Here is a 22,505-nt window from a genome sequence, read left to right as displayed (position 1 = left end):
GAAGGCACGGTGTCGGAGGGCGGCTCGGAGGGGCTCGGGCCCCGGCGCCTTGGGGCGGGATGGGGCGGGAGCGGCCTCGGCCAATGAGGAGGATCCACGCTCCGGGAAGCGGGAGGAGGCGGCGGGGAGCTGCGGCCGCCCGTGGGTCCGCCCAGGAGGAGCCGGGCGCGGGCCCGGGGCCGGCCGGGAGCGGCCGTGGAGCGGTACCGCGGCGGGCCGCCATTCCCTTGGCCTGTCCCTAGCTGGTGTCGATAAAAATAAGCTGTTGATGAAGGATTTGATCTCTCTCATCTTTAACATCAGTTTGTGGCCTTCTGAGAGATCCTTTTAAAAATTATCCTACGGAAGATTTCTTGTCATAGGGTCTCAAAAGAGGAATCGTCCTGCTCAGTGAAAGGAGGACGATGTTAAAACTACTGAGGCAGTCTGAAGCAATCCCATTTCCCGTTAATTCATCGTGTAAACAGAATGGCTTTGTTCTACATAGTCACCACTGTTTTCATACATAATTACTTACCACTACAATTTTTTAAAATTATAAATTAATCCAAATTCTTATATGGAATGTTGCTGTGCTTTAGCTAAGATGCAATTTATACAGCTGTTTCACCAAGTTTACAGGGAGCTCAGAAGGCAGCTGAGGTAAGAACTGGGTTGTGCTGCAGCGAAGTACAGTGAAAGCTGTGGTTGTAATATGTTACAGTGTAATCTTCCTGGGTTTTTTGTCCTTTTTCTAAGAGTTTAAATTGTTTGATGCAGGCAGATAACCGACTGGAAGTTGTGTCTTTCATTTGAGACAGAGAAAATAAAGCAAGGGGGCCTGGCATTGGTCTCTGCACATCACATTCAGCAGAGATTTGCTGTATGCTGTTGACAGATTGTATGGTATCTGTGGGGAAGATTGGAGCATCACTCACTGAACTGAATTCCTGTCCAGATTACAAATGTCAGGTTGGTAATAAAGCCTGCTCTTTCACTGCTTGGCTATTTTTAGTAATTAGATCATGATTACAAAACATAAATATTTTGATAATTGATCGAGTTACATAAAAACACTAATCCTTCCACATAATGTTATTATCTAAACATTGAATGAATTATCTAAACATAGCACAAGGCCATACATATGAGCAGACAAAAACACTAGCATATGTTGTGACCTTCAGTATTTCTTTTATTTTAATGTTCTATTTTCTTTTCTTTGGAACACAGTTTTCCTGGAAAAAAAACCCCACACATGACCATCAAAAACCAGGTTTCTGAAAGTTTCTTTGAAGCTGTACTCACAAATATACTATATTGTGCTCCTTTGCTACAAGTTTGCTCAGTCCCAGCATAAAACTTAGTCTTGAAAAATATCACTAGTCTTAAAAACATGGGTGGTAGGAGGTATTTGGCCTTCTGCAAGGTTGCCTGGTTGAGAATAGTGTTAGCTGGCATAGTGGAGGGACAAAACCCATTTGCCTTGATAGAGGAAAAGACATTGCTATTTATTAACTGCATTAAAGATACTAAAGTCTTTCTCAGGGTTTGGGAGAGGTCTGGATAAGCCGTATGTGAGGTGATGGTGATACTAGGATATTCATAAATAGTATGACAGTCTTACTAGTATTTTATTTTAAAAAAATCAACACATGACACTTGTGGTGTTAGAATTATACTAGTAGTGTGCATATAAGATGATGCTTAGTCAGCAGAAACTGGCATATTTCCCCAAAGTTATTGTAAATTCCATGTAGTATGCACATTTGATTGTTTGGGCTCTGTAAGTGTCATAGACAGGTAGAAGAATTCTAAAAGAAAGGCCTTATGAAATCAGGCCTCACTCTGCTAAAATTGCCAAAACTGGCCTGTGGTTTCTTCTAAGTACAGCTAACAAGCAATTTGCAAGTTCCCATGTAAAGCTGTTTTGAGAATGAGAAGTTCCTTTAACACAACAATCTGTTCAGAGGGTGAAAAACAAATGCACCTGTGTAAACAATGAGATCTGTCCTATGAGAACCACAAAGGAAAAATGTAGACAAATGTAGAGAGAAAATTTGATAGACGTATACAGCAGCTCTTACTGGTCAATGAACAGAGTTTCACTGTATTGCTGACCAATTAGGTTTAACACAGTGCCTTCTGATATTTCCTATAAATATGAGCTTTGTGAATAAAGAATTTGCTTTCTGCATGAAGAAAATGGAGTCTTGGCTGATTTATTCCAATATATGGTGACCTCAAAGATGTGATCAATGTGAGATGAACAACCTGTCACAAAAGAAGAAAGAAGAAAGTAAAACAAGCCAAGCTGACTGCAGGTCCAGGCAGTGAAACAAGACATAGCAACGGAATATACAAAGTTGTCAAAAGAAGATTGCAGCCAGCCACGAGTATGGCCAAGGCGAGAATGAAGAGCAGCCTGCAGTGAAATGAGACACAGCACATGAACGCAACCACCAGCAGCATCGCTGGCCACAGAATCAAGGCTGAGCAAGGGCTGGGGATCCTGAAACATTCTCCAGCTTCTTACAGAGTAAGTTCCTCACTGGTCCTGCAGCTGGCTGTAGCTGTAGCGTTTTGCTACATTGTATATTCACTGCTTGAATTTCTGCTTTTGCTGATCTAGCCTGGTGTCCGTCAGGGGTCTGTGCTGGGGCCAGTTCTGTTCAATATTTTTTATCTTTATTGATGACATGGATAAGGGTATTGAGTCATTCATTAGTAAATTTGCAGATGACACTAAATTGGGAGCATGTGTCAATCTCTGCAAAGAGACCTGGAACGATTGGATGGATGGGAGTCCAGTAAGATGATGTTTAATAAGTCCAAGTGCCTAGTCCTGCATTTTGGCCAAAAAACCCCCCTGCAGCATTATAGGCTGGGGACGGTGTGGCTGGACAGTGCCCAGGCAGAAAGGGACCTGGGGGTACTGGTGACAGCAGCTGAACATGAGCCAGCAGTGTGCCCAGGTGGCCAAGAGGGCCAATGGCATCCTGGCCTGGATCAGGAATGGTGTGGCCAGCAGGAGCAGGGAGGTCATTCTTCCCCTGTACTCTGCACTGGTGAGGCCACACCTCGAGTGCTGTGTCCAGTTCTGGGCCCCTCAGTTTAGGAGGGGTGTTGAGATGTTTGAGCATGTCCAGAGGAGGCAACAAGGCTGATGAGGGGCTTGGAACGCAAACCCTGTGAGGAATGACTGAGGGAGCTGGGGTTGTTTAGCCTGGAGAAAAGGAGACTCAGAGGTGACCTTATCACTCTCTACAGCTTCCTGAAGGGTGGCTGTGGTCAGCTGGGGGTTGGTCTCTTTCTCCAGGCAGCACTGACAGAACGAGAGGACACAGTCTTAAGCTGCACCAAGGGAAATATAGGTTGGATATTAGGAAAAAGTTTTTTACAGAAAGGTTGATAAACTATTGGAATGGTCTGCTTGGGGAGGTGGTGGAGTCACTGTGGTGGTGCAGAACTGTTTTATTAGATTTTTGTAAGAAGTTTATGTTATGGTTTGTTTCACTGTATCCCCAATTCTGTATCCCTTTTGTGTTGTCTGTATAATAAGGTGTTTTGTGTCAACCATCCCATACCTCACATGACATGTAACATCCCCTCTGCCCCAACCCCCCTCTCTGGGGCAGCTTGTCAATCACTCCCGGGGTCCCTCCCGGATTGTGAAACCTCCGGGAAATGGCTTCAGGTGATAGGTAGCCTGGGGGAAATTCCTTTGGCTCTGGATTTTAGTGGTCTGAAGCTTGGGGGTGGGCACACCTTGTTACCCCCTGAAACCCCTGATTTGTTGTCTCGTTGTATCCTCCCTGGGACCTTCCCCCGCTTATAAGGGGTAGGAGGGAGGGAGAAGCTCTCTCAGCCGCTGGGTTCTCAGCCTGGAATCTCTCAGCCGCTGGGTTCTCAGCCTGGAAGCTCTCAGCCGCTCGCCTCAGAGCTTGAAGATCTCTGCTAATAAACATCCTTTAACCTGCTAAGCTGAGAGCCAGCCTTTTCTCTTCTGCTGCTGTTGACTGTCACCTTTGGGTCCAGCTGCTAAGCCGAGAAGCCAAAACAAACTGGAAACTTTGTGTCTGTGTTGACCCGAGCTAGCTGGGGGTCAGCTCCCACCCGGAGCGGGGACACAACCGGACACAATTCACCATCCCTGGATGTGTTTAAAGAAAGACTGGATGTGTTTAAAGAAAGACATGGCACTTGGTGCCATGGTTTAGCTGAAGTGTTACGGCTAGGTTGGACACGATGATTTTGGAGATCTCTTCCAGCCTAGTGATTCTGTGTGTGAACAAGCAAATTCGCCAGCTGGAACCCGGGGGGCGAATGCAGACAGCGCGGAGGGCAGAGAAACGAACACAACTCCCGGGAGAAAGCGCGCACCCAGGGTGAACAAAACTGCGAGTCGCAGAACGAAAACGCGGTCCTGAACCGCAGAGGAAATGTGGCCGAGAGTCACGGAAGGTGAGACAACCTAAGAGAGACCAGTCAAGAACCAGAAAATACATTGCGCCTGTTGAGACCTGGGGAAACAAGCCGCAGAATAGAACCACGACGTGGAAATGGCACGCTGGAGCGGCGACCGCGCGGAAGTGTATGCATCACGGAAAGAAAGCCAAACTAAGTTAAAAGAGGCAAAATATGTTGGGAAAAGGAGGGAGAAAGTAAGAGAAGTGTACGCTGATACCTTTGTTACTGTGTTGTGTGATCCAGGGGCTGGTCCCCTGTGAAAAACACCAATCACTTGTTTTTAAAATTTTGAAAGTTTAATAGTAAATAAGATGGTTATAAAAATAGAATTAGAGTAAAAAATTGAACAATTAGGGTTAGGACAATACGAGACAATAAAAACAAAGTTACAGACGTCTAGGTGCCTCCCCAGCTAAAAAGCTCTGGAGAAGGACTCCTGTTAACAAAGGATTATCTCTTAAAAGCAATAGCCTGTTGAATATTCATACATTTCATACATGATGCATAAATTCCATTCAAACAAAGAATTGTCTCTGGTTAGTATCACTTTTTTCCTTTAATCTCTATGGCGTCTTCAGGGCTGAACAAGGCAGGAGAAGTTGGTCTCTTCTGATAAGGAAGTAGTAAATTCCTTTTTCTCTGAAAGATTTACATTTTCCTGTGGTTGGTACATAAAAACTACATTTTAACTACAAAACTACATTTACCATACTATTAAAATATTAATACAACATTAACAATCAATACAACATAATACATATAGTAAATATCTTGCGTAGAGCCATGTAATATGCACTTTTCACATCCCCGATTCGGCAAATGTATTAAGCGGAGCCCGAGCCTACACTGCGGTTCCGAGACAGCGCCTGTGTGTGTGTGTGTGTGTGTGTGTGTGTCTGTGTCTGTGTCTGTGTGTCTGTGTGTGTGTCCCTGCGTGCGGATGCTCGGGAGAGCGCGGCCCCCTTTTTCCTTTCTATCCCGGGCCCGGACGCGGCGGTAGGGGTGGCGAGGGTCAAACCGCGTGGAGAAACAGAGAAAGAACAAGGAGCCCGGAACCGTAACTTAGTTGCATGCGCTTGCAGAATTACCTCCGGCGCGATTAGGTTATTCCCCGCTCCCCAGACGGCGCGGCCTCTCTGGGGAACCGAGGCGGCTGCAGGGGGCAGCGGGTGGTGGCCGTCAGAGCGGCTCTCGTCCTCCAGAAATGCCCCGGGCCCCGAACGGCGCGGACGCTGAGCGCTACGGCCCGGCGCGGAACTCGTAAACTGCGGGACCGACGGTGGCTGGAGAGTGTTTTTGTAGCAAAGCTTCTTTATGGGCCGGGCGGCTCCAGCGGGGCTGGGCCCGTGGGTCGGCGGTCCCGGGCGGAGCTCACACTCTCCAAAACACAGAGGAGCAGGGCCGCGGGCGCTTTGTGCCTTTCTAGCGTTTTCTATTTTATCTTTTGGTATTTTTCCCCTTACTGTGCGCAGTTTTTAGGGTTTGCTTTGCATTGCCTTTCCCCCTCCCCTTATTCAACCACAAGAGTTTTAGGGGGCGGGAACAGAGGCGCAGCGGCGCGGTGCCGCTACGGGTCCGTATGGCTTCCACCGCAGCCCAGCCACTCCAGAGCTGAGAATCTAATCCCTACGGATGTGATACGGTACGGCGCGCTCATTGCCGCGGAGTTTTCCCTTCCCTAGCTGGCGGCAGAGCCGCTCACACTCTTCCTACACGCCCTTCCCCCCCACCCCCTTTTTCGGGGCGGTGCCTGCCCGTCACTTGGGACTGGCTCATCTATATTTAATCACTGTTCATCCAAGAGACCTGTTGTAGATATGGGACGGCGCGGCTGGCCTCCCCCCGCCCCACCCTCGGCAGCTCTGTTGCTTTTTTCTTTTGCGGTGAGGATGCCACCTTTTATTTAGGAAACAACGGGGGCAGGCTGGGGACAGTGCCGGGGACAAGGACAGGGAAGAAGGACGGGGACAGTGACAGCGGGATGACCCCTGCGGGGTGACAGAGAGCAGTGCAGGGGGGATAACAGGGAGGTGACATGGAGAGGACAGCAGTGACATCTAAACTTGAGCTCCTTGTACTTCTTGCCCCCGCACCCAGGTGTCCTGGGGCTGTGCCTTCTGCTTCTGCTTTTGCTTGGCGGCATGCTCGGCCACCCTGTCGCTGAAGTCCTCCTTCTCCACCTGTGCCTGCTGTTCCTGCACGTGCTTCTCGTACTTCTGTGTTATGGCCATGGGCTCCAGCTCCTCGGGGCCAGTGCCACCATCATGCCCTGTGGCCTCTGTCACTGGCCTCTCGTGCCCTATCACTGCAGACATGTCGTAGATGTGGGTGGACCCCATCATGGCCATGCCCACAATCACCATGCGTTTTTCAGGGACCACCATGAACAGCTGGGGGGGTCTCGCTCCTGTCCATGGCCTCCTTGATTTTCTTGTGGAGTTCAATCAGCTCTGGGGTCTCCATCCTGGCTGGCACTGAGGAGAAGCCTCCTGGGGTCATGAACCCACTGTCAGCAGGGGTGATGAACCTGGTCTTGTCGGGTTTCTCTTCATCACTCTCCTCCTCTTCCTCTGAGGATGCCCCATCCGATGGCTCCAGCTGCCCCCAGGGTGTGCAGTCAATCTCCTCCTCCTCTTCCTCCATCTGGAACTTGGCAGCATTGGTACTGAACACATCCCCATAGTGCGGCTTCCCATTGCATCCATGGGGGGCCTCCCCCACCCCCCAGCACGGTACCTGAAAGAGCAGCCCTCGGGGATGGGGGAGTTGACCCCCAGGATTCTGAAGCTGGGGTACGAGGGGGCGGTCCATAGCGCTGCATGGCAATCAGCCACAGTGGGGGAACCTTGTGGGTCTTGGGCCCCACTGGCATGCCCAGCATGATCTGCAGCTCTTCCAAGAGGTCACCCGGCTACATCTCCTTGACCCGTGTCTCAAAATCCTTCCCCTCATAGTAGAGGTCCCTGTGGATGGTCAGCTTGGGCTTGGTCTGCCATTTGAAGAAGGTGTCGTGGAGTCTCTGGTAATCAATGTCAATCTTGCCCATTTCGTGATGAACCTTCTCCTGCATCTTGGGCTTCATCATCTTCTGCTCCTTCTCCTGCAGGGCCTCACGTGTCTCCTGGATACCTGTGTGCTGGATGAACTCACGCAGCTTGAAAGGTGGCTTCTCAATGCCCCTCTTGCCCTGCAGGTATTTCCTTGTGACGCACCAGTGCCGCGGCACCAGCACTGAGTTTCGTGTGACCTTCAGGTGCACCAGCAGCTTGGGGTCCGGCGTGGTGACATCATGCATCTCCACTACATCAGGGCGGGCCACCAGCTGCTTCAGCTTGGCCATGGTGAACCTGTTCATGCACCTCAGCTTCTTCTTGGACAGCTTGGAGACCTCCTGGTTCTTATCCGCTCATCCTCAGAGGTGTCCCCATCACTGCCACTGGTGCCATCCTCAGGTCCCTTTGTCGGGGGTGCCCTGGTACTCTCCACTTGCTTTGGCTCCTTCTCCTTCACCTTGTCCATCAGCTTGAAAGCCTCGAAAATCCTCTTGAAGAGCATGAAGTTGGGGTTGTGGATATCAGGCTCCTCAGTCACATACTCAATCTCCACCTTGGGGACATCCCTGGGGATGGGCTTAGGATCCCCCCGGGGGGGGTTGGGGACCCCTCCCGAGCCCCACCTTTCCCCCGCTTCTTCTTGTGGTTGTGGTGCTTCCAGTTCCACTCCTTTTTGGATGTCCCTGTGTCCTCCTCAACCTCAGAGGTTGATGGCAATGCCTGGAGCTCCGTCTCCATCTTGTCCTTGGTCAAAAGCCCCAGGACCATCACCAGCTCCTCCTGGTGGCTCTCCTTGAGCTGCAGGATCTTCTCCAGAGCCTGTGGGATCTTGGGGCCCACCCCGGAGTCCTTGGCCTCTCTGTTGCTGTCACTGGGGGGTGGGAGGGGGTCCACAGGGCAGGGGGGCTCTCATGAGGCTGCCTTGGGGGGCCAGGGGGTTCCTGGCACCCATGGGAGCCCCCTCGGGGTGGGGGGCAGGGGTATCAGCTTGACCATCACTGCCACCTTGTCCGGCCATCTCCTGCATCCAGCCCACAGCTCTCCTCCAAGACTATTTGCAGCAATTAATTTTAAGGTCTTATTAAAGTCCTATAACCTTGAACTTTATCTGCAGCAGTTCTTTAAAGTTCAGAAATAATTAGCTCACAAAAAAAAATTACTGCTCAAGCAGACAAAGCCAGAATACAACCTGACACCCTCTCAGTCAGGGTGTTGGTAGCAGTCTGAATAAACGGTGGCTGCAGTCCTCCTGAGTGACAGATATGGGTGTGTTGAAGCAGTGATCCTGTAGAAGGATGAAGTTTTCCTCTGAAGGTCCAGTGATGCCGTTGAAGGGTCTGGTCTTCCTCTGGGAATCCAGTGGAAAAATGGCTGCCTGCGGTGTTCCAAATCTCAGATTATATTCAGGTAGGAATGCTTGGCTCCTCCCTCTGGGTGGAGCATCTCACAGTGGGATGATGTAATTTTATCAGTCGTGCAGTGAGACTCAATGGCCCATTAACAGAAGATATCTCCTGGAGGGAGGATGGGTCATGGAAGAGATGAGGAACACTGCCCCACCTGGTTTTAACACCTGGCCCATTAACAGAAGATACTCACCCCCTCCTCCCCAGAGCTATAAGGAATGGGTCATAGAAGAGAAAAACACCTTCCTAACCAGTTTCAACAGATGGTGATAGAATACATACCTCTGGTTACATCTTGTATTCATAAGATAGCTGAATATTACTTTTCTACATTTTAAGATATATATGTTTTCTTTTAAGAGATAAGACCACTCTGACTAAAACAGCTGTGAAGAAACACTGACAAACACCTGTTTGTGGATAAAGATACAGTGGGTTCACCTTGATTTTGTTGAAGATTCTATTGCTCTTTACAAACTCTGCTCTTTTATTTTCCATAGATAACACAGAAGAGTCAGCGATGATTCTGCATTATGGCTGTTATTGATTGTAAGCTGTTTTAAGTGCTTTCCTTTGTTTCATTTTACTGTCATAGGTACATGGCTGTTTAGAAAGGTGTTATCTCAACTTCCTAAGACAGTTACCACTGATATATTGATTACATGATGTGATTTTACTGATTTTATAATAGGCTTTATTAATGAGATGTTATTACTGTATTTATAGCCAGCTTCTTATATGCTTTAACATCTCTTTGTTCAATTATCTAAAAGACATGTGTCATTTCAGGATCCTTCTTTTTTGTCTTCTAGCAGCTTATGCATCTCTTAGACCAGGTTAGCTCTCTGACTAGTCCCTGCACTGGCTCTATGGCTTGACCCAGTCCTGTCTCATAATTTTAAGTATTTCTCAGAGTTCCAAGAAAAGATATCTGAGGTTCATTGAAAGCCTCCTCTGAACTGCTAGTCTTGTGGGTTTTCCCAGTTATTATTAGAGAAGCACTCCAGCAATTTGCTGTGTTTGAAGTATCTCTGTCCTGGAGGAAACTTCGGAGGGATACAACTACTAGATGGTTTGATTAGTCTTTAACCCCAAGGCCTTTACTCATAACTGCTCTTCTTAAGAGCCTTGTTTCAAAGTGTGTTTAGGGAATTCCCTCCCAGTTGGAGCTTGGGTAGTGGCTAGGCCCTGGCTCTACCTGGATGGAGAATTCGCCAATAAACCCAGATATCTTCTGATATTTCCTATAAATATAAGCTTTGTAAATAAAGAATTGGTTTTCTGCATGAAGAAAATGGAGTCTCTGCTGATTTATTCCAACATATAAGAAATCAGATTTTAAGTTTTTGTTTGGGGTTAGATTTCTTCCTTTCTTATTTATGGATTTTTTTTTTCCCCAGGAGTTGCTAGGAGACTAACAGCTGGATACTTGTGAGTGCTTCACCAAAACAAAGAGGTGGCCAAAAGTCTGGAGGGGAGTGTAGCACCTTGCTCTACTTCTTTGGTCTCTGGGAGTTTCCCTCGGAGCGGGCAGGTAAAGGACAGGGGTGGGGGCAGCTGCAGGCGCTCTCTCGCTCTCAGCATTGGAAGGAGGACGGCCAAGCTGTTGCTTATTACGGGGGAATTCACTGTCACCACCAAGTACAGTCCTAGGAAATCTAGCACCATCTGCTCGTGTGCCCAGGAATTCTCCATCTCCTGCTGGAGCTGGGCCGGCCCAGTCCTGCCGCCGCTGCTTTCTTTGGCGCTGCTCTGAGTCTTTTTTGCTGTGTCGTAGCCCTGGCACCTCCTACACTGCCGGGACATCCTGCTGTTCCAGCTACCACCGTGGAGCTTCTGGTGCATCTCATCCACCAGCCCGGGATTTCTGCTCCTTTCCTGCTCATTCCTGCACCTCCAGCTTGGTGCTCCTCAGTCCTGCAGGGGCAGCGGGATCAGACTGCCCCGGGCTTTGTGGAACAAAGCCCCTCGAGGTTCCTGGTTCTGTTTTGTCGTTAATGCTGTAGTTGTTGTTTTATTTGCCTTGTTATACATACTAGTAAAGAACTGTGTACTCCTATCCCCATACCTTTGCTTGAGAGCCCCTTAATATCAAAATTATAATAATTCGAAGGCAGGGGGTTTATATTCTCCATTCTAAGGGAGGCTTCGGGTTTCCCTGGCAGACACCTGTCTTTCAAACGAAGACAGATTTTTTGTAAATTATTCCCATGATGTTCCAGCAGGCCAAACAGATTATAAGGAACTCCTGGCAAATTGGTAAAAAGGTTTTGCTTTGTAATAATATTATTTTCATTTTTATAATAAAGAACATGGACTCCATATATTGCTGAGGGATTTTTAAATTTATTTTATCATGCTTGTTCCTTTCTGTAACAATTGGAATATGATTGGTGAGAGCTGAACCTTGCAAAAATAAGAACTGGTTATTAAGCTTTTTCTAGTCAGAGCGTAATCTGGCAATCACCAGGTTTCAATTAATTTTCAGGACACTTCTGCAAGGCATTCTGAAGGTGAGCACTTCGTCATGGACCTCAGTAGGTCCAATGCATTCTAACTCTTCAAACAGCCACTGTATTTCTTGCCCACTCAGGGAATGGAGACCCTGTAACCACGTGGGTGGATTGCCTGGGTGCATTTTTAGCCTCTGTTCCTGCATGGCAATACTTTTTTATGAACTGCTAGCACATGGCACTACTTTCATGCCCATCTGTCTAAACCACAACTTTCAACCACAACTTTGAACATATTCTCTGTAAGCCCCTGCTGAACTCTCTTCACATCTTCTTTGCCTAGTCTATGTCTCTATGATTACCTGTAGACCTTCTAAAAACATTAAATCCTTTGCTGCCAGGGTACCTGAATCATCTGTTTCTCTTCCCTCTCCCCAACTTCAAACTGATCCTCACTTCCCCAAAGCGCTGGTCCTTTTCCGTTTTCTGTTGCAGGCTACTTACCCTGTGAGATATAGCAGAGACCCTCGAAGTGCCATGTGGCTCAGGGTTCACAGACACCTTACTCCCTTGACCCTGCTGCCAGGACCTTGGGGTAATGGTCACAAACTCCCTGGCGAGAAAGGTCAGGAAGCATGAGCAAACCAATTGTTGAAATATCCTCCACATAGGTGGTCAGCAGGGGAAAGATTGCTTCCTGCCTTCTGACAAAAAGGAACTGCCTCAATGATGGCTTTTGAATGCAAGAGGCATTTCCTTCTCCAGCTTTGCTGTTGGCATTTTCTGTGCTTGGCTGGGTTTCCATCATACCCAGCTGCTCCCTTCTGGTGATAACACTTTCTTTCCATTCGACAAGCGAAGATCAGCAAAGTGAAGACAATTTTTTTCCACTTTCTTCCATCTGGTATAATTAAATACTTGAGAGAAAGCAAAGCTTATATATATTCTTGATCCTGGGGAAGATACATAAATCTGTCCACCAGTTCCCACCTTACTAGCATGCAGTGTTCTGGCTGTGCTACTGTTATGTTGGTTATATCATTAGGGTCCATGACAAAATCTATTCTTCTCTCTTATGTGTGACTTCTGTGTGATGCTTCCTGTGTTTGTACAGATTCCAGATGTTACAGGATAGACACAGTTGAAACCAAACAGCTGATAGTCAGCCAGCCAGCCTTCTGTTGTGCTTTTAGGTAATTAGCATGCATATGTTGGTAGATTTCACAGAATCTCAGGAATAGTCTGAGTTGGAAGGGACCCAGAAGGATCAAGTCCAGCTTTTGGACTGGCCCATATGGAAATTGAACCCACAACCTTGGCATTATCATCACCATGCTCCCACCAACTGATACCTCTGGAAGCCTTTGTATCAAAGTTCATTTGGGACTGAAAATGAAAAATCTCCAAAATGTCAGTTTAGCTGTTTATATTGCCAATAGCTCAGGATCATCTAACTCCTGTCTGCTCTGTTCTCACTGTCTTCTGCAACCAGGAACCTTGTGGGTGACCACAGGAGAGGGGCTGTGTGAGGATGGTGCACAGCCAGACACCATGCCTGTCACAGGTGTTGGTAACATCAGATTTATCAGTTATTTTTCCATGCAGACAAATCTTTCTGAAGCTACTGCATCTTTGTAAAGATTTATTAATTTCAGCCTAAATGTGCTTTTTCTGTCTTCTAGTGATATGTGCTACTTTTATTTCCCCAGTTATATGAGAAAGAAACAATTTCTTCCAGCCAATGAAGTAAGGAGAAAGAAAAGTGATTTCAGTCCATTTCACTTTTACTAACCGAAATGAATGGAAATGAACCAAAAAGGTTTTATTCCATGTCAATCTGAAGCATAATACTTAATTTTTAAGTCTTTGTGAAAAAATAAAGAGAAACTATGAGGGCAGATTTCTTTCATTTCAGAGACCAGTAGTTCAGGTGCTTCTCAGGAGTGTGAAAAAGCTGATTTCACTTTGTGCTCCTGACTGGAAGATTAGATCCAGCGGCTCCCATGGGAACTCCAGCCACTGAGCTCTGGTAGCTGTGCAGTGAATGCTTTTGCTGGTGCTGTCTTTGGTGTTGTCCTTCAGTGGACTTGATCTCTCTGCTGTTTGCACTTCTCAAACTGAAGCTGTCATCCTTCTGTCGGTCATGTTCTCCACCTGACAGAGAACCCTCAATTTCCTAGGGTTTTTTGGGGGAGTTTGTGGAATTGACTGTTTTTCCTTTTATTAATTTTTAAATTGTGGTCTTTTGGCTTCTGAATTTTGTTTATCCCCCCCACCAATAAAACCCCCCAAACATACATCTGACTTCCCTAACAGACTGTAGAATTAAAGTTTTCTGCATTGGTAAGAAAATGTTTCTAAGCCAGTGGGCCAGAGAGATTTCCTGAGCTCAAGAAAATTTCTAAACAACATCAATTTAACCTTTGCAAAAGAATTTACTTTGACCTAGAGAAAAATACTTAGGACAATTTAGGCTGACATGTATGGAAAATCTAGTAATAAGGACATAAAACAGGACATGGCCACAAATTTGGACAAATAAAAATAGGACAATCTTTTCTTAGCATTTTCAGCAGTACAGAGACTATTAGCAGAATAAGAGCACTGTTATGCCCTATTAACAGATACTGTGGTGCAAAGAGCTTTCCAGTGAGAAGCTTCATGTTTAAGGTTGCAGTAGATAATTCCTTTTCTTTTTTCTTTCTAGTTCTCTCTGCTATGCTTTCATGTGCAATAGTCCATTTTTTTTCCTTCTTAAATTTAGGGAGAATAACTATTTCTGATTAATTGGCCAGCAAAGCAATGAAAAATTTAAAATTTCAAGCCCTTGTTTATTGATATGAGAAAGTTCCTAGAAAGAGTCTGGTCCAGTTGTACTGCGTGAACTCACTGAGAAAACTTAACATGAGACTGCAACAAGGTGTGTGATAGATTTCTCATCCTCCCAGTCCTACTGCCAGCAGGGAAATGCCAGGAACTTAGAAAATGAAAATACGAAACATTTTATCTTGAATATATATAGCTTGACTAGCAGTTTTAAAACCCCACTGGTATTTTAAGATAAATACACTGTCTTTTTCTTTGTTATGCTTCAGGAATGTTATTCTCCAGTTTAGTACTCCTGCTATAACCACACTGCTGCTTCCCCCTCCCCACCCCTCCAGTCTGCGGCACAAAAGGCAAGGCCTGCAGGCTGAGATAAGAGCAATTTACTGGAAACAGCAATGAGATAAGAAAACCAACAGTAAGAACAACAATATTAACGACAGAGACGTACAAAAGAGGGAGTGATTCACCAGCAAAAATGCTCACCACAGACCCCTTGATGAATAAACAATGCTGGAAGGATTCCCCTGCCATGTTTACTCGACTGAAGGAAGGAGAGTCCCCATCTCCTGCCCCCGGCAATGACCTGAGCTGCTCTTAAATAGTGTGAGGGTCCTGGCCTTGTCCCCTCCCAGCTACGGCAAAAAATTAACCTGTCCTGGCTGAAACGAGGACAGTCTTTAGTGTTGCTTACTACTATCAATACCGTGCCTGCCAGGGAGATAATATTTGAGTTGAAGCTGCATTTCTTGTTTGTGATGGAAAAATCAAACTTGCACACTAAAGTTGAAGGGCACTGTGAAGTGCTGTGACTTGTAAGAAAAAGAAAAATATTTCTCATAAATTACAAGTAGACTTGGCATCCTTTTGAATTGTGAAAAAGCTCTTTAAAAGATTTATTAAATACAAGTTTAAAAGTAGTTGTTTCCTTCAGGGTGCACAATATGGAGGAGCAGCCAGCCAGTGGGATACGGAGGCGAGGAGGCTGAGGGGTAGGGTAGCCTTTCTCTCCCATCATGTCAAAGTTCTGTAGCCTATCCCTCTGGTGTCCTAGCTCTCTCCTGATCAGATTTATAAAAAAACCCAAAACCTTCTCTTAACTGATTGTACACTTACAATTCATTCTGGTTTTATTATTCAGTGCTACATCCTCCAAATATGTAAATCCGCAAACACCTCAGTCTTTGCCTTTGAGAAATTGTACCTTAGGCATAAGATAGGTTTGAAGAAATGAGGGCAGAAACAAAAGAGGGAAGAGAGAATATAGGAAGGTAATTTTGATTTTCAGACCATTAGATTTTGTTCAAGATTTTGGCCATGGATGGGATTCATCTCAGTACATTTTAGTTGCTTAAAATACAGGCATCTGTCCTAAACTAAGGAGCTGGGCTGCCCATTACCAAAGGAAAGCAGCAGGTACCCCCAAAAGGGGATTTATCCCTTCAAGGTGTCTAAAGAAGGTGGTGGGATGCACTCTGTAGTTCTCCATCGACATGAAGGAAGCCCAAGTGATTTGTTCAGATTAAATACTTACTTTTCACACAGCAAGAATAATCTTAGGCTGAAATAATTTTATTTTTTATTGAAAATTTAAACTAGTGGCTCTACTCCTGCCGCTTCCTTCACTGCTGGTTGGTGTCTGTGAAGGGAATATATGTTGCAGTGGTAACAATTCCCATCCTTTGTGTGTACTGAGGATATGCCTTGAGCCTAAGCAATGACAACCCTCGGACCTGTGATGACTTGAAAAATCACACACCAGTGCTGTCTACCCTCCAGCCAGCATGGGACGAGTGATGCATTATAAATCCAGATCCTCCACCAGTGCAGAGATTAAAGAAGCAAGAAAGGAGTTTCTTAATCCCTGCCTCAAGCAGTTTAAAGCCTCCTTCTTGCTTGGGGTCCTACATAAATCAGAGCACAGGACTAGCTATATTCTGCAAATAAATCTTCCTTGATATTTACTTCTCACATAACTTCTCTGTAACAAATTCTGAATACGCCATGAAATATGCTAATAAAATGTCAACCATTTTATAATTTAGTAGCATCATAGTAATAATACTTTCTTCAATTATATGTGTCTCTTTCAGGCAAAATTTGACATACTGCTTGCACACAAAAAGTAAAATTAATATCTTAATATATCATTTAGTCATTTTCCTAATACCACAACCCATTAAGTATAAACCATCTGTACAATAATTAATCATGCATGAGTGCAAACCAAATGCTGATAAATTGGCCTGAAAAAAAGTCTCTCACAAGTAATTTCCACATACATTTGAGGAAAATAATTTCAAAAAATTTAAGTATAAGAATTATTTCTGCTAGAGTTAACAATCATAATAATGGCAAAGGACACTTAGTACTGAGCATTGCAATAGGAGTAAAGGACACACCTTTCTTTTTTTTTTTTTCTGAAAGAATAGGAACAACCAAAAGAAAAGGCAGCGATTAATTTATAAAATATATTTTGCTCATATAGAAAACCTGATTAAGGATGTGTGATACTTGTCAGACTATCACGAATTAAGCCTTACAGTCAGAGGAGAACTGATAACAAATCAGGTTTTGATTTGTTAACAGATGTCACCTCTAAAACTGAGTATCAAGGCAACCTGCCATTGTGAAAACTGGAATCACAGTGCCACAGGTTCCAAAAAAGACACCAGAAGAGTGGCCAGTTCTGTGCATGGGCTGTTGAACACCATTTCAGAGCTGCTCCATCGCCTTGTTGCCTGTGACTGTGCTGTACCCCACACATCAATCCCTGTCCTGTGCTTGCTGCTGGGGAGAGTCACAGGCAAAAAAACTGTGCTGAAATGCAAAACCATGACTCAAGTTGCCCTGTTGTCTTCAGCTTTACATTGAGAAAAACCTAGTGCTCACACTGATGATCCAGAGTTTGAACGATTTCAGATTTGGCTCAATATGTCCACACAAGTGCAATCACAGCTGTGTGGCAGGCATTTTTACAGTCACCTCAGAACCCCAAACAGCCCTCCAGACCATTCACACTCCTGCTGTGAGGAGTTATCTTTTTTAGCCCATGCTCAAATAATCCAGAGCCACTAGACTTCTGATGTTAACTAGCTAGAAAGACTTTGATGTTTGCTTTCAAACCAGACCAACTAAACAGATGTTTAATTAAACAACAGACAAGGTATTTTTTGCCAGCACTTTAAGGATCCCAGCCTTCTGCTTTCAGTTGCATGAACTTTTTCTGCCATGAACTTAACTTGTCACAATCGTCTTTCAATGAATATATTTGCTGATGCCAGAAGCAGAAAGAGTTCACAAATCAAGCTTTTGACAGGTTGCAGGCTGGGTCTCATTCTCACCTACACCTTGGTGCCTCGGGGGACGTGCTGTCTTCTGCAGCTGGAGTGCACAGGTATGCCTTTGCTTGCTTCCCTCACTCAGCTCTGCTCATTCCCAGCTGCGACACTTGGCTGCCTGGAACACAGGTAAGATCTCTTCAGTATTTATTTTTCCTTTAAGCATGGAACCAAAGTAGGTTGGGGTTTTCCTGGTCCTTGTTTCTCTGGTAAAGGGAGTCAGGTTTAGAGAGTGTCACTGACGTTACATGTCACAGTGTTAGGGTAGGAATTGGATGTGTACCTGCCAAGATCACTCACCATGGGCACCTCTATTTCACTACAGTGCTGTTGCAGTGGTTGCAGCTTAAATTGTCTCTGAGTCTGTCCATTATTCTGACAGAGTATAAAATTTAAAGTCCAACACAGGAGGAAAATATTTGCTCAATTTTGCCACAGACAGTGGAGCTATGGCCAGGTCTCTCTGTAGCCAGGGAGCCAGGCACAACTGCATGGATGCTCCCCAGCATCATCTCCCTGTCACATGCCAGGCTCGCTGTGCTGTAGCAGGTGAGAGTAGCTACAGCAGGATGAAAGCCTGGTGACCTTTGTTAGCTTTCCCTGCCTGTGGTTGTACTTATGTAGCTACAGCTGTTGTGTCATGTGCTGTGTAGAGCTGTATGCACCAAGCCCATATGGAGCCTGTAACATCTGAAGTGCTTTTGTTTATGCTCCCACTACTCTGGGGGTGTATTTCATTTAAGCTCACTCAGTACAGTGGTGGCTGTGTGAAGGTGAGGAACAAGAACACAGCTGGGAAGTGGTGCTTGGGGCATGCTGACACAGGGATACCCCAGCAGCTGGAGCTGTTTCAGGGCTCACCAGCCTCACTGGTTCCTACAGGTGGAGAAAGAGGTGGAAGATGCAAAGACAGGGGCAGGTTTGGTTTGGGAGTTCTACTTGGTGGCAGGATGCTGGATTGTCTTTTATACCCCTCGCTGCCTTCTCTTTATCCAACAGAAGTTTTGTGTTGGGAAGTCTCACTTTCCTCCAGGTAAATAAGAAGAGGAAGGATGCCACAGTGCCACAATCAACCTCTCTTGGATTTATGCTGAGGTTCTCCTGTACAAGTTTTTTGCATTGATGCTGACATTACCTGGTTTTCTTCAATACAGCTTAAGATGCACTTATGTCTCTGGCAAAATTCATAGCACCTGACATCAGGCTTTTCTCAGTGGCATCTTCATTAGGACCTTTGACTATGTTTTAAGTTAATGAAAAAAACAAGAACCTCCAGAGAAAGATCTAGATCTGTGCAAACATCCCTGCTGAATCCACTTAGAATTAAGCTGTTTTTATTTGAATGCTACCGTATTTTAGCTGATAGCATTCTGGTTATATTTTACAGTAAGTGTGAATATGTTTTCACGGTCTTCTCTGAATGCCTTTATGAAGTGCCCCTCTGCTTTCACCACAGTTTCAGCACCAAAATCTCCATCTTGGGATTTTCTTTTTTCTAAGCTAAATCAAAGCCAGGGTTTCCTTTCAGTCTTTATATTTTTATTATGTCTGTCACTTTACCAAAGGCTGGTTCTGGGTACCTCTGTGTGCCCTGGTGAGAGAGAGCACCAAGTGATGGACCAGTTTTTCTCTTGCAGCAGTACCAGTCAGAGTTTGATGGGGAGGCATGAGGCTGGGGCTGGCCATCCTGTTACACCTCAGTAAGTACAGATGCTACAGTTACTCAGGCCAATTTTGAAATATTATCATGTGATTTACACACCTCCCCAAGATTTTGCTGAAGCACTTCTTTTAAGGAAATGCTATTGAGAAACACGTAACAGTGAATCCTTGTTTCCCACTCTCCTGCCAGCGAGGGACCTACGAGTGATATGAAACAGTTAGGTACAAAGAAAATGTACATGTTGTAATTGAGTCTGATTCAAGTCCTGAAAGGGGCAATCAACATCTGCTAATGAATAATGAGCCTGGATTTGTATAACTAATAAGAACAGGCTAACTAAATATAAGCACTGCTTTACACCTAGTGAGTCAAGTGGCACTCATCTGAATGAGTGACCTGGTCTGAGCCACAGACTGAAATCTGGCTATAAAATGCTGTATTTTTACTGTCATAGTTGTATTTCTAGTGTTCTGTGGGATCTGCAAGTATCAGTTGTTGGGGTTTTTTAATTGCACCTCCTCTAACAAGTTGAGCCACGTAAAGCTGAATGGATATAGCCTCCAAGGTACCCATTCCTTTTCAGAGTTTCAGGACACAACTTGTTTAAAAAGAAAAGCCCTGTAGGGGAAGTATTAATATAATAGGGAGGATACTGAAAGTTGTTTCAGGCAAAACAAACAAAAAGTCCTGCGATTATTCAGAGAATTCAAAATTACTCTATTTATTAATGACCACTTCATGGGGTCTGAGAGGGTTCTGACACTGCACTAGGGAATCATTGCAAATTAAAAGAAGATCTGTGGGACCTGTTGTCCTGGTTTAGGGCAAATTTGGGAGGAAACCTCCTAAACAGGGTCCCTCTGGGAAGCAAACCCAAACAGCCCCACTCCCAGTTGGTGGGGGGAAAAGATCTCCTTAGAGAAAAGTGGAAAAACTATTTATTTAACAAACAAAGTGCCCACAAGAATAAAGAATGGATAATACGAAACAATAAAACCTCTTGTTGCTCTGAAGAGAGATGGCAAACTGAGAGGAGTCCTTGCCGTGGGTGTAGCTCAGCTCGCTCCGTCTCCCATCAGTCCCTCCAGCCCTGGAAAATGCCATCCTGGGCCCCGGTGAGCCACAGGGGTGAGCTCCCAGTGCTCTTCTGGGTTTTCAGTCCCAGGTTTAAACAGTCCCAAGAAAAAGGAAGAAAACCCTAGTCCAGGGAACTTCTCTGCCTCAGCTAGCTAAACTAACTAAAAGCACAGGAGATCTCTGTCCCGCTGTCTGTCCGTGCTGCCGATGACACAGTCCAGGAGCAGAATGTGTAGGAGTGAGAGCAGTTTCTGAAAACAAACCCCATGCTTCTCCTTTCCTCCCTTCGCTCTCAGAACCAGTCTTAAAGGTACAGAACACAATATCCAACACAAACAGAACAGACAACTGGGGATACAAACATCATAAAGTCAACCTAGGACACCCCTGATGTCAATCCTGGTCTCATTTCCACCTTTTCTATCTTGGAAATCAACAGAAATAAGTGGAATTAATTCAAATCACTCTCTGTTCTCGGAGTCAATTGAAATGCTCACGGTTCTTTTGTAGGATTGCTGGCAATGGGTATGTCAGGGTGAGAAGCATAATAAATTATTGCTCATGGCAGACTGGCATTTTTACTGAAAAATAATGTCCCGAAAATTTAAGTTTTAGCATAGATTTGCAATATGCCGGCTATATTTTTTTATTATTATTTTGCAGCAGGTGTGTTCATTACTGAAGTTCTTAAAAAATGTATAACTAAGGACAAAAGGGGTACAGGCACAGGATAATTGAATTTTCTGCTTGTGTTGGGATTTAACCGATTTCATCTGGAGAATACTGCTGGCTATACAAAACAATATAATCTTTCTTTGATCTTCTTTTACGCTCAGTGCTGATAAGTCCCCAGCACGCACAGCGTGACTGTGATGCTGGGTCCTGCCACCCAGCCCTTGGGGACCTTCTCCAGGGCCGCAGCAAGCAGCTGACAGCCTCGTCAACCTGTGGCATGAACAGCCCTCAGAAGTACTGCATTATAGGCTACCTAGAGGTTGGTTTGCACTTTCTTGTTTAATAAGCTGAACTCTTTTATCTGTATAGGGAATTTGCCCAGACTAGGAAGAAGCTCCTGTGGGAGTTGTCTGAATAATTATCAGACAGTGTGACACTAAGTCTGGTGGAAGGCTGTGCCTCACTGCAGCACATATGGAGGGTTTGACAGCAAACTGCCTCCAGAGTGATGTGTATCTTCTCCAGGGGGAGAAACGTCCCTGAGATGCATGGGGATGGAGCACAGGGATCTCTGAGGGAGCTTTGCTGCACAAGTCCTCTCCCCACTCAGGCCGTGGAGGAGAAGCCCACGGTCTGTGTGTGCGAGTGCAGGGGCAGTGTGGTCCCACAGGCTGCAGGACTTTCTCCAGAGGACATGTCTGTATGGTGCTGAGACCTGAGGCAGCCTGTTAAGAGATTCACCCCATACTCTGCTCCCTTTTGATCTGAAATGAGGCCAATGTTGTTGAAAGCAGAAAGCTGCCTCTGAAAAGGAAACCTAATGCTGTGGTCCAGGCTTTGGCCATGTGGGTGGGTCAGCAGAGCCAAAAAGTGTCAGATCAGAGGGATGCCTCTCACTCCCTGGCTGCAGTGATGAGGGGGAACCACTGGGTATATGGAAGATGTGCAGAAATGAGGCTTCTCCCAGTCTACATCCTGGAAGACTTGGCCTTACTGAGCTAATAAATTGTCACAAATAGAAATATTTCACTAAATAACTGCCTAGCTGAAGAGGAAGTTAAAACACAGCTTAATTTATAATCAATTGAAAATAATTACAGTTTATGACCTTCTAGCTTAATGTTGTGACACATTTGCCAAGTAAAGTATGGACATAGAACCAAACACTGCTTCAAGTTGCACATTCTATCCACAGTTTTCTGCAAAATGTAAATATCTCTATCCTTTGCTGAAATAGCCTGAATCATCTTTCTGGCCCTGAAGCTGGATGATTGCCTTTTATTCTTGCTTTTCAGGAGCAGATCAAAGAGCAATTAAAAAAAAAAATTTCATTTGCCTGTACTTATCCTTTGAATTGTGTAAACACAGACTCATTAAAAGGAGCAGCTGTTCCTCAATAATATTTGTAATTTAATGCTGCTTCAACATATCTTGACCCCTGGTGGCTGTCTCCTGAAGAGGGTGAAAACTGCAAACTCTGCTGCTTTGCAGAGCTTGAGAAAGACTCTGGTAATGTGTTCTGTTCCACCAGCTTGCCTAAAATGTGTTGTCACCTACAGTGC

At 45.3% G+C, this 22,505-nt stretch overlaps 2 protein-coding genes across 2 annotated transcripts in view; one reads left to right on the top strand and one right to left on the bottom strand.

Moving 5' to 3' along the window:
• Window positions 1-6,352: 6,352 nt before the first annotated feature.
• Window positions 6,353-10,576, bottom strand: SF3B2 (splicing factor 3b subunit 2). The gene is given in 8 exon segments (XM_040061501.1): window positions 6,353-6,544; window positions 6,546-6,845; window positions 6,847-7,148; window positions 7,151-7,246; window positions 7,249-7,854; window positions 7,857-8,060; window positions 8,093-8,410; window positions 10,396-10,576. Coding segments are annotated over 8 exon segments (2,199 nt in total).
• An 8,618-nt stretch (window positions 10,577-19,194) lies between these two features.
• The window catches only part of LAMB4 (laminin subunit beta 4), a 40,208-nt gene continuing 36,897 nt past the window's right edge, over window positions 19,195-22,505 (top strand). Inside the window, exons 1-2 of the mRNA XM_040061416.1 lie at window positions 19,195-19,228; window positions 21,105-21,262. Coding sequence (XP_039917350.1) covers window positions 19,195-19,228; window positions 21,105-21,262 — 192 coding nt within the window. The remainder of the gene's footprint in view (window positions 19,229-21,104; window positions 21,263-22,505) is intronic.

Source organism: Hirundo rustica, chromosome 4 (genome assembly GCF_015227805.2).
Source record: "Hirundo rustica isolate bHirRus1 chromosome 4, bHirRus1.pri.v3, whole genome shotgun sequence".
NCBI classification, from domain to species: Eukaryota; Metazoa; Chordata; class Aves; order Passeriformes; family Hirundinidae; genus Hirundo; species Hirundo rustica.
This window is presented reverse-complemented; position numbering and strand designations above follow the sequence as displayed.